Source organism: Clinocottus analis, unplaced genomic scaffold (genome assembly GCF_023055335.1).
Source record: "Clinocottus analis isolate CAN_PGR_092001 unplaced genomic scaffold, fCliAna1.0.p SCAF_7, whole genome shotgun sequence".
Taxonomy (NCBI): domain Eukaryota; kingdom Metazoa; phylum Chordata; class Actinopteri; order Perciformes; family Cottidae; genus Clinocottus; species Clinocottus analis.
The window spans coordinates 20,278,239-20,295,842 of record NW_027176229.1 but is presented as its reverse complement, the minus strand read 5'-3'; the positions used below and the strand labels follow the sequence as shown (position 1 = coordinate 20,295,842).

Genomic DNA, 17,604 nt, shown 5'->3' with positions numbered 1-17,604 from the left:
CATACCAGTCTAAATAGAGTAAGATCTACTCTTGCCTCAGAGTTGATAATTCATATTTTTTCTCTATTTAATGTTCACATTTAACTCTACATGATGATATATTTACTAGAATTGGATTCAATTCTCCTCTAACATTCTATTCTAGAATTCTCGAACATTCTATTCTAGAATTCTCGAACATTCTATTCTAGAATTCTCTATAGAACTTGATTCAATTCCATATAGAGCTGAATCTCGATGTCATGGCGGCGGAAGCAGAACTTAAGGAACCGTGGTGGGCGTGGTCACGCTGTTTTACTCCGATAGATTGTATTATGAATATTTCTTCCTCCTCTACTGGCTACCTGATGATTACGCTCTAATATGAGGGAATATATTCCTTCTTTACAGGAAAATAATAGTAACTTTGGAAAAATGACTTTTTCCTCGTGTAGTGAGCCAAATACACCGACTTCACACGGATTACAAACCTAAATGGCCCTTTCCTGACATAATGTTATTCTTTTAACACGCCGAGCGAGCGCGATAGAGACACGCAGCCTGTTCCTAACCGGTGTTTTCACAGCTTCACCGCGGAGCTTTGGAGAGTGGCATTACAGTGATCCCAGTAGGCGCTCCCATGCTGTGCTTTCAGCCCGGCTTTTCACGCGGCTCTCAGCGCTCTGGCGGACAACTCTTCCCTAAAATGGCAATGGAATTCGCATGGCGGGAGTTAAATTGAGACAGTTTAAAAAAAAAAAAAAAGAGTAATACCTCACTTCCCGTACCGCACACTGTACTGTATCCCTTGGAGAAAAATAGAGTGCCCTCCTCTCCTCTCCGCATTATGTGATGCTCTTGTTCAACTCGCGTTAGACGTGAAGTCGTCTGCTTCTTGGCGTCGAAACTGAGCCTAACCGAGTTCATCGGAAGTTTGAAGCCCCTGGGAAATTAGGTTTTTTATCAAAGCGAGGTGACAGAGTGGAGTTGAGCCTGTCCTCCCACCGCAGACCCGCACGGAGGAGTTACTGCCGGCGTGCGCTGTGGCCGCCACTCGCTCCAAACACATTTGTCACAGGGATACGCTGATATTACAAAATAGGAAGCACGGTTACGCTCTCATATTGGTGGCATTAGTGCAATAGCGTGCAGCGCGCTGCGTTATTGCTTCAGCTGTTGAGGGAAAGTTGAAACTTCAGTGGGCCGACGTCCGAGGGAACATTGTATGAATTCCTTCCCAGCGAGGGGGAGACGGGGGGGGCGTCAGTTTAGACAGTTAAGGCTCTCCTGTTAAACGCTGCGGGTTAAGCTGCGCTTGTGTGTTCTTCGTCAGGGGGGTTTGGACGTGTTGTTAACGCACATGGAGGTGGCTGTCAAACGCCCGCGTCTTTGCGTTCTCTCCTTCGCTCGGAGACGGCGTTGAACTGGTTTCTAAGTTGACACCTTTTTTATGAAGCGGTTAACCTGACAGCCAGCCAAGACTTCTGTCCCTTTCATTCATTTAATCTCCCTCTTTCTTTCTTTCTCTCTCTCGCTCTCCCTCCTTGTTCCGTAACACTTGAGAGCTAGAGACTGTAAAAAAAATTAAAAAAAATCCAAACATGAGAGTGCCTCCGTAATGTTCGCCGTTGTTTCCGTCGTGAATAGCTGTTTTCTCTCTCGAGCTTGTCCACAAAACAAATAGCCTGAGCTCTTTTTCCACAGGCCTTTCAACAACCAGGGCTTCGGCCATTTGTCTGTTAAAAAGTAACCAGATTTCCCTTTGCTTTGATAGCCGATTTGCATCGACTGTCATACTAAATGGGACAAGAGAAAAATGAAAGTCTCCGAAGTTGTGAGCGTAGATGGGGGTTAGGGACGGGTCACGCAATTCATCCACTCCTGTAAGTCACTATTTCTAAATATATATATTTTTTTTCCTTCTATTTCTGTTGAGAGATGCTTGTCCTAAGGGCTGGATTAAATTACACTGCGACTGACAGGCCTTCCACGGAGCACATCCATTCTGCTGGTGCACGCCATATTGGTTTAGTGGCCCGCGGCTTCATTGGCTATTGAATGATTCTAGCGTATAGCCTCTCTGGCTACTGCGGCGGATATTAAAGTCATCTACCATGAAATACTCTTGACATGTGATTCCCCACCGCCATTGTATCCGGCCTGAACGTTCATAAGTAGCAGGCAAGATGGCCGCTGAGATGGATCGGACAGTCTCTCGCTCTCTCTCTCTCTTTAGCGGGACGGCGTGTCGCCCTGAAGGATGGAGATGAAACAGAGAGGGAGGGAGGTAGTTGCATTACTACACCTGGCAATTTATCCGCAACATCTGTTTCCATCGCTACCACTATCATCATCATCACCAAGGGACACGAGGAGGAAGGGAGTGAGCGGGTCTTTCTTGTGCCCTTGCAGTAGAAGCATACGAGACCTTTCAGCTTGCATTGGGTTACATCATTCACAAAAAAAAAACCCATTCAAACTGAGGAATAAGTAAACTGCAAAAATGAACAAGAATCTTTTTAAAAGAGTAAAACCCAATTACTGTTTTGTTTGTGTTCCAACTCTGGTAGGTGTTAGCTAAACATGCTATTATCATAAATATCCAGGAGTGAAGATGGCTCCAAAAATGGCCGTGGTACACCTGGAGCATGCCGCGGTCATGTGACTTAACTAAATGTCCAGACTCCAGTAGAAACATAGCGACGCGACCGTCCCACTTGAGTCAATTGCAAATGGTCAAGAAATGCCGTGTAAAACGATGGACATTGCTCGCCCTAAACGGGCGCCATCTTGGCTACGTAGCGGAAGAGGAGGAGCCCTTCCCGCCAGCTTTTCATTTATTTATTTACATCCTCCTACCGCTATTGTGGAGGTCTCACAGTTACCACGTGGGGTGGAGAAAGAGGTACACGAGGGACAAAAAGAGGGCAAGAAGCGCGTTCATTTGGTCAGTTTTAGTTTTTGCGGGTATCGCGAGCAGATTTGCGTCCTTCACTCCCGCCGCGTGGTTAACGTAAGTGTATTCATTTGATGCAGCGCTTATCAGCGACAGAGTGCACTCCAGATGTTAGTGCACTGTATTGTAGTGTTCGGTAATAGACACAGTCATAGTCTTCTACTTAGACGAATGCCACATGGAGCCTTTAGCACTTTTGCGTTGAGCGTTCCAGGAGTGAAGATATCACAAGATATCTGAATTTAAATGATCATATTTTAAAGTTAATATTCCCCATGGCCAACACACTGGAGGAGTCCATCGTCCTCTCCGGCCTTGTCTATTTCCTGCTCTGAAGCACAACCTGAATCCCCCCCCCCCTTCCATCCACTCCATACAAGGATTATTAAATATGCATTGCATCATCTTTCACTTTGCATAGAGATGCTTAAGCACCGAAGGCCAAATGTCTAAATAATGACTCTCGAGCCGTTATTTGTGACTGATCTCTTTCATTTTCATACATCGAGTAAATTGTTATTTTTCATTGACATAAAGGTCCGTAATGATGTGTGCCAGGAGCCTACAACTGGCCTCGACACAGCACAGACATGTTTGCCCTTGTCGGCCGTGTGTGATTGCGTAGTGCAGCGTAGCTAACCGAGAAAAAGCTCACGCGTCATTACCCGCTGAAGCCGGCTGCAGAGCTACGCCGAGCAGAAATGTCAACGTGTCCCGAGGCAGAGGTGACCAACGGTGAGCGGCGAATGGGCTCATGGCGGCATGTCATATTCATGACATGTATATATTCATGAAATGCGTAATTTCTTTGGTTTTTAATACCACCTCGGTTGGTATTCGTTTAGAGTAACTAATATGTAACCACACGCAGAACAGCAGATACCTTATGTATAAATAAAGTCCCTTCACACACAGCAGCAGAATATTAATCTTTTGCTCAGCTACAAATGACCCGAGGGAAAAGGGAAGGTGGGGGGGGGGATGAAAAATTTGCCCTCACTGGTCGTGATTGATCTGCGTTATGTTTGTAGATGAAAATTAAGCTGTCAAATCACATTCCCGCCTGAGAAAACGCCCGTTAATGGCGTTTTCAACCCCGCGAGTTCGATGCGGGTCGAGGGGTTGATGATTTGTTGCGTCTCTGATAAAATTAGAGGAGAGGAGACAGGGTTCTGCTGTCATCCGCCTCAACAACAGAAACAGCTTAATCAACGCCAGCAGTACGGCGGGAATTGACTCAAATGGAAGTCATAATTCTTCATTTTGGTTAGTGTCAGCCTCTTCTCTCTGGCAGGTAATTGAGGACGAGGCGGAAGCCGGGAGTCAGTCGGGAGACAACATCCAGCTGTGTTTTCTCCCAGTTTTAACACAAGGCAGGGCGGAGACCGAGAGAACCATCATTAACAGAGGAATGCGTTAAAGATGATGATCCGCAAAACGCAGTACATTCGCTGTACTGTGGCCCCGAGAGTGAGTTACAACTCCGGAGGCGTCCGCCTCTGTGACAGGCCGAGGAGGATAAGCGGATAATTGTAACACTTCTCGGGTCGGAGTTCACAAGTGCGTTCACGGTTTAAGAAACCCATCTCGCGGGATGCTGATGCGAGCACGTTCGTCTGATATCGACGGGATTTTTTTTCTTCTTTCATCTGAGAAGGGGCCAGCAATCCAATATCAGTGGCGAGAGATGAGTGAGCCCAGTTATGGCGTCTCTGGGAGCGTAAGATGTGTGTGGCGAAAAAGGGAAGGCGCTCGGTGTGATGGTGCGGCGGCAGATTGTCGGGCCGAGCAGATGTCGTTTACGTGCCGTCTGACTTGTTCCCCCGCACGGTGCTGCTTCTCACAGGGAAAAGAATAAGAAGAAAAAACACACAATCAATAACACTTTTGTGTCTCGCTTGTGGATGGAGTTGTTTTATAGATATTTCGGTGTTTTCACACTGCGAAAAAGAGGGATATTACAGCAGTGAACACTTGTTAAATGACCGACAAGGTAGGCCAGAGGTTGGGTAATGATTCTCCCCGTGTTTGGATCTTTTTGTTTTTTATGTTTCGATGAGGCTTCAATCACTCTGCGGATGCCCCCGGAGGCCGATATGCAAAAATGCGACACAAGACTTAAGATTGATCATAAATACCGAACCGAGAAAAAACCTTTTGATATTTATAAGGCTTTCCTACAAGATCTAACAAGGTCTCTCTTTTTTTTTTTCAGTCTTACTGGACTGCTCGATGCACACACAAAGCTCAAACAGATTTCTCCAAGACATGCGCTCTATATAGCCGGCGTCTGATTGATCATAAATCCTTGTGATGCAACATGCTCCCATGAGGAGAACGGAGTAGAGATCGCCGAGCGGCAGCAAAACCGCATTAATGGACGAATGAAACGGAGGCCGGGGCCCGTGTGTGTGTGTGTGTGTGTGTGTGCAGTCTGTATGTTGTTACGGCTACGGGAGGTCTGCTAATAATGACGAAGAGCCGGGCGCTGTTCCGTTCGCGGTTTTCTTTTCGCGGGGGGGAGGGAGGAAACATGCATATGGACGCCATCATAACTCAGCCCTTTCATTCATTCACGTGAAAAATCAAGCCTGTCATCGGGATTCAGAAATGATCCGGCAACACGGAGTAATGTGGGAGAAACACACACACACACACACACACTCACATACACACTCTCGCATGGCTACACATCCGCGTATAAAAAATAAATCCATACACATGCATGAACAGACAGACATAAAAGGCACACAGATGCGAGCTGTCTGGAATGCGTTCATATAATCCTGAGAGATGGAAAGACATTCCATCACCTCCACTGTTTACTCCATCATTTATCGTCTCCCCCTTTTTAATCTAATCTCATTGTAGTTTAGTAAAAGTATTAACAAACTAGCTCTCTCTCTCTCTCTCTCGCGTCAGATTCTTCTGCCCTTCAGATAACGGACGTGATGGCCCATGCACACGGACGAAAGAAACACCTTGAATGAAGTTCAACACACGCGCCTCCACACAGGGCTCACGAGGTGGTTGATGCATGGTTTGTCGGCGTATTTAAAAAAAGGATGCCGTCGCCACTAACCGCCTCAAGGTGTCAAGTGATCGCCCATTAGAGATTTTGGCATCGGCTGGGTTTAACGGCGCTCTTCACAGCCGACGTCAAAGCAAACAAACGACGGCGTCCGATGGATGTGCTGTGGAAGGCCGTGAGGTGGTCCAACGCCTTGCCGAGACACTTTACTCTGAAATGTATTCAATCTGTCGCCAGTCTGACCACACACACACACACACACACACACACACACACACACACGTCGGGCGTGACAAGCCCGCTGGAGTTTTCAGGAACAAAACTGGACACAGTCCACCAGCCAAGCGAGCGAGCCCGTTGGCCAGCCGCGGTTATTAATACGCCGCGAGCAAAGTCACGCCGCACTTGTTGACGGCGGAGCGAGCGAAGACGAGTCTCTAATCAAGTCACTTTGAGGCTCGACCGCCAACAAAGTCGCCGCCGCTTCTCCCGTCTGCCGGGAAAACGAGGAAGGTCGGGGTGGAAAAGCCGAGAGATCAGAGGAAAAGTAGGGCAGGCGCAGCGCTGTGATTCAGAGGGTCACGAGGTTCCTCTCAGCAGAGTATGATTCATGCTCCGGACGGACGTCTTCAGGAGCTGATTGTGATTCACTGCAACGACGACAAAGGACATGTTATCCTTGGCCATCAAACCAATAACGCATATATTATTAACCCGGTGCATTGGTCATTATTTTTAATTGGTTATTGTTCATTGAATCATTCTCTCTCTATTGCAATGCCCACACTATAGCGTTCACACACACACACACACACACACGCACAGCTTTTCCTCATTTATTCAGTGGGAGGACATCCGAGCCTCAACAATAATATTTTGATTCTGCGGGGTGCACTAAGTGCAGTAATGACACATTATTGCGTAGTGTGATTTATTATTTGTGTGCCTGCTTTAAGAAGCCAAACGCCCCCCCCCCCCCACCCCTCTCCCCTTTCAGATTAATAAATCATCAAGTTCATTGTCGTTTGAGTGCGAGGACGCGAATGAGTTGATGACGCTCAAGGGTTCTCAGGCCTTCGAGGCACTTTTGACTTTTTTTTTTTTGGAGAAGAGAGAGCAATTTTGTCGGATTGTCATTAGGGGAGCTTTCACAAAATGACGATACTTGATGTAGATCGACATAAGAGCGATGAGGGAAATGATTGTATCCACGCCCTCTCGCGTCGATGTACAACGGTGTGAGGGAGCTCGTGCGACGTTTAACTCGGCGTGATCCATTGCAGCTCACTTTTAGCTCTCGACTCGCGGGCCCCGCCCCCCTCGCTTCCCTTCCCTTGTGTCTCTCGCTCTTTTTTTTCTTCCCCCCGTCGCCTGTGACCTCGTCACCTCGGAGCATGCGGCAAGAGGAATGACTTTGGTTCACTTTTGGCGGCGGGTTTTAAAAGATGCAAGGAAAGAGCAAAAGGTCAGCTATCACCAGGAGGGAGGGAGGGAGGGAGGGAGGGAAGGAGGGGAGGGAGATTGGGGGGTGGGGGGTGGAGTCTCCCTCGGCTGCCTGAGTCCAAGTCCTCTCCTTTCACCGCTCCTCCTCGTTCCCCTCCTATTGTGCGCTCGCTGTAGTAGCATCTGCCTAATGGGACACTTCAGTGCACAGTCTCTTCCGTCTTCTCACATGTGCGCATTTTGTGAGTGGGCACACACACACACACACACACACACACACACAGAGGCGGCGGTGCAGATAGCTTGCATCGTATGCGCTGGTAGTTTTAAATCTTTCTTTATGATATTTATTCCCTTCTTTCTGTCTTGCTGCATCGGTTCGCTGCGTTGTAACATTTTTTTTGAAGGACACTCAGTAATCCAGAGTGTTTCTGTACGTTGTTTCATTTCATACGGGTCTGTTATGTACTGCATGCGTGTGCTATTTTAGGCCTTAAAGAGGTTCTTTTGGACAGTGCAGCGGATGATATTACCTATTGGATGGGGGTCATATAAATATTCTCTCTCGGTCTGAAACTCCCTCTCGTCTCCTGAATCCAAGGTTTTCTTCCGCGTGTTTGCTTCAACATTGTCCTTTCTTTTCTTTTTTTTTTTTAAATGATTCCATACCCTGAAACCAGAACGAGGAGCGGTAATGAATCCCAGCAGTGATTTCTGTCCACAGAATAGAGGAAATGTATTCTGGCCGCATACTGTCTAATTAACTGGATGGAGACGTGGGCAGAAGATGCTACAAAGGGTCTAGAGAGTAACACTGTGTGTGTGTGTGTGTGTGTGTGTTTTGGTCAGTGTGTGTCCTCGCTCTTGGACACCGGTTTATATAAACTCCTGGACCTAAACTCCGACGGGTTCGCATGGTGTAAACCACATGAGTAATCTCGCCGAATCAAAGTCAAGGCCGGCAGCCTTTTTAAGAGCGCTGGCAGAATTAGCTCGCTAGGAATGCTCAGCGCCGGACACGACATTACAGGGCATTGTGTTTAACCCACCGCGTCCTCCTAACAAATAAGCAGGGATCAAAGGATTAGAGCACCATTATTAAAGCCAGCTGGAGACCTGAAGCCGACTACAGGCACGCTAACACGATGCTATTAATGTAACGTGTCCACATGACGGCATATGAGCCTCTGCCAGGCTCGGCCTTCTTGTTGTCGCCGCGTGTTTAGCTACGCGGACACTCGGGGGAGAGGGGAGTAGTCTCAAAAGGTCGTTTACTGATGTCGTAGTGGACCACTGCAACCCTCTTCAGCACGGCTGTCAAAAGAAGGGAACTGGAAAGTATCTAGTAAACCGTCCGCGCCGCATTGCTCGCTAATCTGCAATATTACATTTGGCGCTGTGGTTTGTGGTGACACTGCCATATGTCTGCTTCTCAGCAACGGTTTCCCCGACTATGAGAAAAAACCCCCCAGATGACACCTGAGTCGAAGGAAATAACAAACAAAGCCTCTTCTCGCAGTTTGATTGACTGGCCTCGCAGTATTCCTTTACAGCCGAGCCATTACAGCTCCTAAATGACGGATAAGAAATCAATATCCCACCATGATATCATCTTGTGTATTTAGCCAGTGTAAACTTTGCTTTTAGCTCCCCCGTCGCTGCAGACACATGCTTTTTATGTCCTCGTGTCTGGAAATGTGCTGGTTGAGTCTTTTCATTGAAAGGCAATGGAAATGTGTTTTCCAGATAACATTACAGTTGCAATAAAGCTTGGCTTGGGCCGTGATTGAAACAATGCCGCGCCTAAGCCGCACTGAGCCCACCTGTTTGTTCTTCCGTAATTGGATTCTGCTTCATTCCATTTGCCTTAATGCTGATGCATAATGCAGTGTACTGAGGGGACCAGCCATTACTAGCCAGGGGACAAGGCTTGGAGGAGTAACTCGACCTCGCCTCCCCCCACCCCGTCCCATCTTTTCAGGGCCTCTGTCCTTCAAAAGCAGCCACTTGCTCCGGCTGGATGGATTGATGGTGGAGGCTGCCGGCCTGATGGGGGGACCAGAATAGCAGGTGTTGATGTTACGGCCCGCAAGAACAATAAGCTGGCCCTCGGCGGCGCGTTAATCCAAAATAAACAGGAGCTGGCGCGGACAGTTTGGCGGAGGGATCCCCCATCAAACACACAGAGTATGAAGCGCTGCGACCAAGAAGGGAACGTAGAGCCAAAGCTAATCTTTTCCTTTGTAGTCGACAATGTACAGCAACACACCTCAGTCACCCGCCAACGCAATCCAAGCTCGGTCGAGCGTTTTCTCACACTAGCATGATTGTCATTTACTGTACGGAAAGCATGAAGTGCTTGAACATAAAAAAAATATGAATTCCAGCGTAACACAATTGGTGAAAGATACTTTGACCACGGCAGACGATTGTGATATATGTCGTGGCCAGGATTGTTCCCAAATCTTGGCGTGACACGCTAAATCTTGACGCTAAATCTTGACGCTAAATCTTGACGCTAAATCTTGACGCTAAATCTTGACGCTAAATCTTGACGCTACATCTTGACGCTACATCTTGACGCTACATCTTGACGCTACATCTTGACGCTAAATCTTGACGCTAAATCTTGACGCTACATCTTGACGCTAAATCTTGACGCTAAATCTTGACGCTACATCTTGACGCTAAATCTTGACGCTACATCTTGACGCTGAATCTTGACGCTACATCTTTACCCTTCATCTTTACGCTAAATCTTTACGCTAAATCTTCACACTAAATCTTGAAACGTCACGACAGCTTCACTAACTGTCACGACAGAGACTCCCCACTTACATTTTTTGCCATTTTCATCAGCGGGGCGGGTGTGGGGGGGCCATACTTCTCTCCTGATCAGCTGCCTTTGCTAAGTGGCTGGTGTCGATGGCTGTGACTCAGCTCTGCCCCCAACAATGATGAAGATAAGACATCTGGAGTGTGTGTGTGTGTGTGTGTGTGTGTGAGACCGTGTGTGTGCGTGCGTGACGATATACAGTACGTGCACACATTGAATATGGGAGCATTAAGTAGAGTGTTGGAGAAGAAAAGTGCAATAGAGCAATAAGAAGACAGACAAATTGTGTGGGCACTGGTATATATCTGAGTGGGTGAGCGACTGTGGTCAAGGTTCATTAGCGTGTCATCGGCTGCCTCCACACCAAAATAATAAGGCTTCTCTCTCTCTCTCTCTCGCTCTTCCCTCTTTCTTCCTCCTGTGCATCGTCTGAATATGAACCGAGTTGGGGAAAAAGCATAAGAATAAGCGTGTGATCTCAAGTCACCTCTCGCGCGCCTTGACACACGGCTAAGAAACGGCTGATGAAGCTAACGACATTAGAGCGGTAGCGGCGAGGTTCGGAGGGACGGAGAGGGAGCTTGGCGAGCAGCAAGAGAAGCCTCCAGTGAATTGAAAGTGATTGAAAGAGTGTGCGGCATGCATTTGATGGAAAAAAAACAGCATCTTGATCTCAGGGTGAGTGCGAGAAAAGGAATAGATTTCCATTTCTTCCGACCCCCACCCCCTTTTTCCCATAGTTATTCGTCAATAACGCTCCTAATGAACATATCCCCCGGCTACAGAGACAGTCCGTTGCTTTTTTCAACTGCCTCCACGTGAAATACCAAGCTGGGACGATCGATTTGCAGCAACGTGAAAAAAATCCTGCAGGCCGGGAGAAATCAGGGGATTCTGTGTTACCCAAACGGACGCGGAGCGACGCCTCCAGACGGATATTAAAACCCGATGTCCCGTGTGCGCGCGCACGGCCGGAGAAGCACAAAACGATGAAGGCGAGTCAGTTGAGCTTTGATGAATGGATACGGCGGCGCTGACAGACGAGAAGAGAGGGTGACACAGCTGGGAGAGAGGGGAGGGGCGAGGTAAAGGTTCACTCGAGAGGAGTTGACAGATCCCAAATGGTCGCCTTTGGAAACGCTCGGCTTCGTCGCATCAGCTGTGGGGAAAGGATTCACGCAGGAAACATAAAATGATGCCCGGAAGACATCGTAACGGAGCTGAGGATCACCAGAAATGAAAACTGGTTCGCTTTAAAGCGGCGTTGATATATCAGAATAGTGGGAAACGCTAAATATCCTCCATCTAAAATGAGGCCCTGACACAAGACAACAGCGTTGTGTGTATATATATATTTTAACTACTGTACTTTCCCCTTGACGGATGCTTGCATTACGCTGCCACCGTGCTCCAACTGACATGTGTTTGACCCCTATCCCCGCATACAGGAGAAAGCACCTGGTGCCTCACCACAACACCATTAGTGGTCAACCACACACACACACACACACACACACACACACACAGCGTCTCGCACACTCCTCTTCACATGAGATATTTTTAGGGGATGTGATACAACCGCTATGATAGCTAACGCTCAGAGATTCACACCCCGTGGGCTCGACAGGAAGGGATCCGTTTCCTGACAGCAGCCGCAAACACGCATCCTTAACGTTGTTAAGAGAGGAGGACGCACGTGTACACGCGTGGAAGTATTAGCGCGACATGAAATCTTCCGGTTTTGAGTGTTTTTTTTTCTCTCTCCAGGATGTAAATTCCTTGATCCTTATTAAGCTGCTGCCAGTTGTCGAATCTAATGCGCAACAATTAAACCGAGCAAAGCACTCCACTTTCCCCAGAGACATCTCCCGAGCACATCTGTAAATACTTTCTGGCTATAATTCCAATAGAACCATGACTAACCCTTCAAAATCCACTTAAGAGTCAACATTAACATCCGAAAGTTAATGCTTGTTTTCTGAATAAACTACCTCGGTTTTTAACTGACCCTTCACGGAAGATTTATTCACTATTCAAAATATATTGACGCGGACCTTTAATACTGTCGGGAACTCTGTGCATGTGTGTCTTACATTAACACCCGCTTTACTTGTGTCTTGTGATTTTTCTTTCTCAGCCTCCACCATCGCTGAGAACGGGAGGAAAACATGCCTGAAGCTCAAAGTTTTCGTCCGACCATCAAGTGAGTGTTTGCGCGCGGCGCGCGGCTTTGTGATGAAGCTCCTTGAAGTCCACGTTGGGATTGGAAATCAAAACGCTTCTCGTCCACCTCTCTGGTTCCCTCACTTCCTTTCTCGACTACCTTTTTGCTCGCTGTCCAACACCCCCCCTCTCTCCTTACCCCTCTTTTCATTCATCACCCCCCCCTTCCCAAAAAAAAACCCTGCTAAGAATTGTTTTCCTGGAAACATGAAAAGGATGATGGATGATCACATCAAATGAAATCCAGGTCACGTCATACTTCATCTGAATGTTGCCATGAGCTTTGTTGCTTGGGATGTTTGATTCCAGAGGGAGGGAGGGAGGAGGGGGGAGGGGCTTCAAATGTCACTAACCTATTTGGCATCAACCTCTAATGATCTTTCATTCTCTCTTATTTTCTGTTATAGACAGCTGTGTGAAAACTATAGGCGTACATGACCGCGTATTTGACGTAAACGACAAAGTAGACAATACATTAGAACCACGAGGTTAGTATGGCTTCCTGCTTATTTTGATTCTCCTCAGTGTGACCGCCCTACATCTATCTGTCCATGTGTTTCCTGTCTCTGTGCCCGTTTGCTTTGATGCCGTTTGTCTGGAAGCTGAGCTGCTCTTCCACGTCTCTGCCTGCTGCTTCTCTGCAACTGATTCCTCTCCAGATGTTGTGTCACGCTACTGTCGCTTGCATATTGTGCATTGCATGATGATGCAATATATATATATATATATATATATATATATATATATATATATATATATATATATATATATATATATATATATATATATATATCACGTTTGTGGAGTGTGTCAGTGTCTCACAGATGTGCATGTTTTGCATTCTCACACTGTTTTCAAACCTTTTCACTTCCAGCTGCATGTTGATGTTGTGCCCCATAACATTTTTTTTTTTTTTTTTACATTATTTTTTATACGAGAATCATTCAGCGCCAATATATCAGTCACTTGACTGCTAATTAAGTCAATATTTTGAGAAAAAAAAGAAGAAAAAAGATGAACTTTCAAGATAAAACAATTTGCCACAAATTGGACCCGTACACTCACACACACACACACACACACACACACACACACACACACACACACACACACACACACACACACACAAGGCCAGATCCTCGGACATTTGTGGTGCCCATCTGCCTCTCCTCCCGGCCTGTCTGCCTGCCTCGCTATCCTACCTGCATCTTTGATGGCTGCCTCTCACCTCTGGCTCGCTCCCCGATCACACTCTCCAAAGGAGGGAGATTAAAACATTCATCCGTCATCTACTGTTGCCATGTCCCTCAGCCACACACACACACACACACCCTTACACACACACACACACACACGCACACTCCTATAGTTACGTAACTGCCCGGCCCTCTGTTCTGTCAGCTGTCCTTTGCTGTGCATGGTCCAGCCACTTTCCCATGATGCTGAGGGCTCGTCGCTGATCAGAGATCGCGGTGCCGCCGCCGCACGCGACGGCGCCTCACCCGGGAGTCGGATTCAAAATGTTCCCCACGACGTTCAAAGCATGACAAAGCGACCCAAGTTCATATGGCAACTCAGACTCTCACCTTTCCAACTCTATGAACGTAACGAACGTGGGCCCAAACATCCCCGTGGTGCGCGGTTGTCTCCATTACAGCTGTTCATTCTGGAAGTATAAATCACGCTCATGTACGCCACGACACAGCCTTTAATCTGCGATTCTCAATGCATTGCACAAGGTGGCCTTTTGTCCGTGCCTCGTTCAGTACCATGAATACCAACCCCTTGTTTCTTTCCCTTTTGTCCCGCAGACGACACCAGCCACGAACCGGCTGAGCCTTCCCGAAGTGACGAAACGAATGCTGCGCCGCGCCTGCAGAGCTCCAGTCCGCTCCCGGCTTTGTTGCTGGTCTGCCTATCAGCACTCTTCACTTTATAGCGCCCCCTCCCACCCTCCTCCCCCATCCCCGCGTCCTCGCCTCCCTCCTTCCCCCTCCCCCCTCTGTCTCCGGAGGGCATTTACACCTAGCGTGGCCTGAAGCTGCCCGGGGCTGCAGGGAAAGTGGCGGTGATCTGCGTGGAGCGTGTTTGCCTGATTCGGCGTCGGAGCAGGCTTCTCAAGGAACCCTCTATTTTTTTCAGAAATATATTTAAGTGGTCTTTTCTCCGTCTGTGAGTGGAAAAAAAAAGTTGATGTTGGAAGTGGGAGAGACAGTTCCCCCCCTTCTTAAACTTTCAACTAAGATGCCAAATCCCGTTTTTTGACACTTAGTGATTCTTATTTTCCGGTGACTTTTGACAACCCTTTACATCATGTTTTGTGTCATTGCAGCACTGACATTTACCAACACACACACACACACACACACACACACATCCAGCACACACACAGACACGCTTTGAGAGTCAAACGCCCGACATTACACCACACAAACAGTCAATAGCAGTAGGTTTTTTTCACCGTGGTTTACAGTAGCAGCAGTAGAAAAGTGAAGATGCTAGGTCTTAGAACTGTACATACACAAATGAAAAGTCGTCCCTGAGACCTCTCGAGAAGCCTTTTTCGGAAAAATGAGCTCCATCAAGTCCTGCTTGGTCGAAGGGAGCGGATTTTTTTTACAGGGATCTGAAGTGCAAAGCTGAAAAATGAAGATGTAAGACGAGAAAAGAAGGTGTTTTGAAGCAGGTCAGACTGCAACCCACAGCACTGAATATCCGCGTGCACGGCAACGCACCTTAGCCCGCTGATCTCCAGACGGCCTCGGTTTTAAACAAGATAGCGCCCTATTTTCTCTTGAATACAGAGAGTGCGTGTGTTTAGGTGAGTAAGCCGCCGATGGCTCGAGCGAGCGAGCGTAAAGCCGATGGGAACGCGAGGGCGTCGTCTTTCCCGCCCTTCCGGCTCAATGAAACGCGTCTCGAAAAACACCGCTCGCTTCAGCGCCGCTCACCAAACGGGCTAAATTGAAACTTTCTCACCAGACGCTTGGCGGGGGCCCCGCTATTGAGATGGAGGATCAATACCTTTCTTTTTTTTTTGAAAGTTGATCACACAATTTCACGGCAACAGTCACAGTCATTTTATGCAATGTTTACTGAGCAGCGCGGCGGCAATTGTTCTCTCCGTTCCATTGGACTATCAGTCGATTTTAACACTCCCGTGAACATTTGCATTCACAGCTTTCCTTTTCAGTTATATTGATTGCTTCAAATAAAATAAATTGGAGACTTTATTTTCTTAACATTTTATGTTATTTAACTTTTTTTCTTTGCCAAATTATGTCCCCAAGAACAATTTTTCTGACGGTGCTTTGCAGTTTTTGTACTTACAGATGCCACGGCACAGTGGTTGACACTTTAATTCACCCTTTTTCTCACGTCTGTGTCACAGCTTTGACACGTCAAGTATTAGTTAGCTGGTCATCGCGTTCAGTTTAGCGCAGCGTTAGCAGGACTTAGCTTCAGTTAGTTGAAAACACGTAGTGTGAATGGAGAAGGTCTCCATTTAGTTTAAGGCAATGCACAGCTCTTTTTAGTCTGGCCACATTAATGTTAGCACTTACATGAAAAATAAATTCACTGCTTTTTCTTTTTTACATGACATTTAGCATCCTTCAGCTCCCACAGATGCACATGGTGAGTTAGCATAATGAAGCCCATTATATCTCCTTTTCAAACGAAAAAAAAAGAGGGACTTGTTTCTGCTGGCTTTCAAAGGAAATGATAGAGGAATTAACCGCCTCCTTTCAGAGACAGGTTTTTGCATGAGAAATATGCACCAGCTGGTATGGAAAGAGAGAAACGGAGCGAGGAAAAGCATCACCGATTGCGTGTCCGCCGTCAGCTCCTAGTGTTACAGGTTTAAGTGACTCTTTAATGAGGTTCAAAATGACAGGCATGTGGACCCCATGTTGTGGCAAGGGGAGTTATTCCTGGCATTAAAAATAGATGGCGGAAGGCTTGGGGGGTCTCGGGAGGAGGAAGAGGAGGGAGGTGTAGATTTCCTTCATGGGGGGGTCGGTTTAAAGCACCAATGACCTTCCAGTTTGAGAGAATTTGGTCTGTGAAGGAGACGGAGAGACTTAACGGGAGGGCCGCACAAAGAGATGGAAAGACATGGGAGGTAGCCGAAGACGGTGCGACTAGAGTGCCTAACAAAACAAAACAACTTAAAAATCCATGCTACACTACTGAACAACAACCACCTGATTTAATGGCAAACTTATTGCTCAGTATCATTCTGTTTTTCGCATTTCTTTTCATTTTTGTGTCTGCCTCTTTACTTCTTCCCATAAAGACTGCCTTTGCCTTTTGCCATTTTTTTTTGTTTTTTTTTTGGCGTGTGTGTGGTTTTGTTGCGCTACGCTAACAATGCTATTACAGCAGGATAGCAGCTCAGCTGTGGGGGGTAATAGGAGCCGAGGCCGTTTTAATGAGGTACTAATTTTCTTGGAGAACACCACGGGGAATGAGCGCCGCGTAAGATTCAAAAATCGACGCCCGACAGCAGATTAACACGAGACATTTTTTATCCGATACCAGCTTCAATTGTACTCTCTTATACCAATACTACTCTTCGTCATTATTGCTATTATTACCATGGTTTATTCTGTACACACTTTGACCTGGGAAATGAGGATCAACTTAAAAACTGGATACTGTGTATCCTGAGGTAGTCGACCATAGAACAAGTAGTCTTAGGTTAGTATCTGTTTTGTACCTTTCTTGAGGACAAAAGAAAGAAAGAAAAAAAAACGAGATCATTGTTAAAACTGTATAATTATTGTTATGATGATGATGATTATGACTATTATTATTAGGAAACCTTCTTGATGTAAATAGTGTTTGATATTAAAGTATTAATTTGGTTCGTATGTCTTTTCTAAAAAAAAAAAAAAACGGTATTATCTCTGGGTTTTCCGGAGTGTGTGCCGTCCTCAAACTACGCATTGTGTGCTTTGATCCTCAATGCCTAAGGAAACTTTGAGCTAATATGAAGGGGACACCTGAGGGAGCTGTACACACACACACACACACACACACACACACGTGTGTGTGCGCAGAAGGCTGAACAGTAGCCGAACCGAGTGGCTCACCTGTTACATGTTTCAACCCGGTCACCGACTTCACTTCTCT

At 46.8% G+C, this 17,604-nt stretch overlaps 1 protein-coding gene across 2 annotated transcripts in view; it reads left to right on the top strand.

The window, feature by feature from the left end:
* efna5b (ephrin-A5b) overlaps positions 1–15,362 on the top strand; it is a 90,702-nt gene extending 75,340 nt beyond the window's left edge. The window contains exons 3-5 of one of the 2 annotated variants that reach the window (XM_068566813.1): positions 12,383–12,448; positions 12,876–12,956; positions 14,280–15,362. In XM_068566813.1, coding sequence (XP_068422914.1) covers positions 12,383–12,448; positions 12,876–12,956; positions 14,280–14,407 — 275 coding nt within the window. In that variant the 3' untranslated portion in view covers positions 14,408–15,362. The remainder of the gene's footprint in view (positions 1–12,382; positions 12,449–12,875; positions 12,957–14,279) is intronic. The other variant, XM_068566814.1, reaches the window with a different exon arrangement.
* The last annotated feature ends 2,242 nt before the right edge of the window (positions 15,363–17,604 follow it).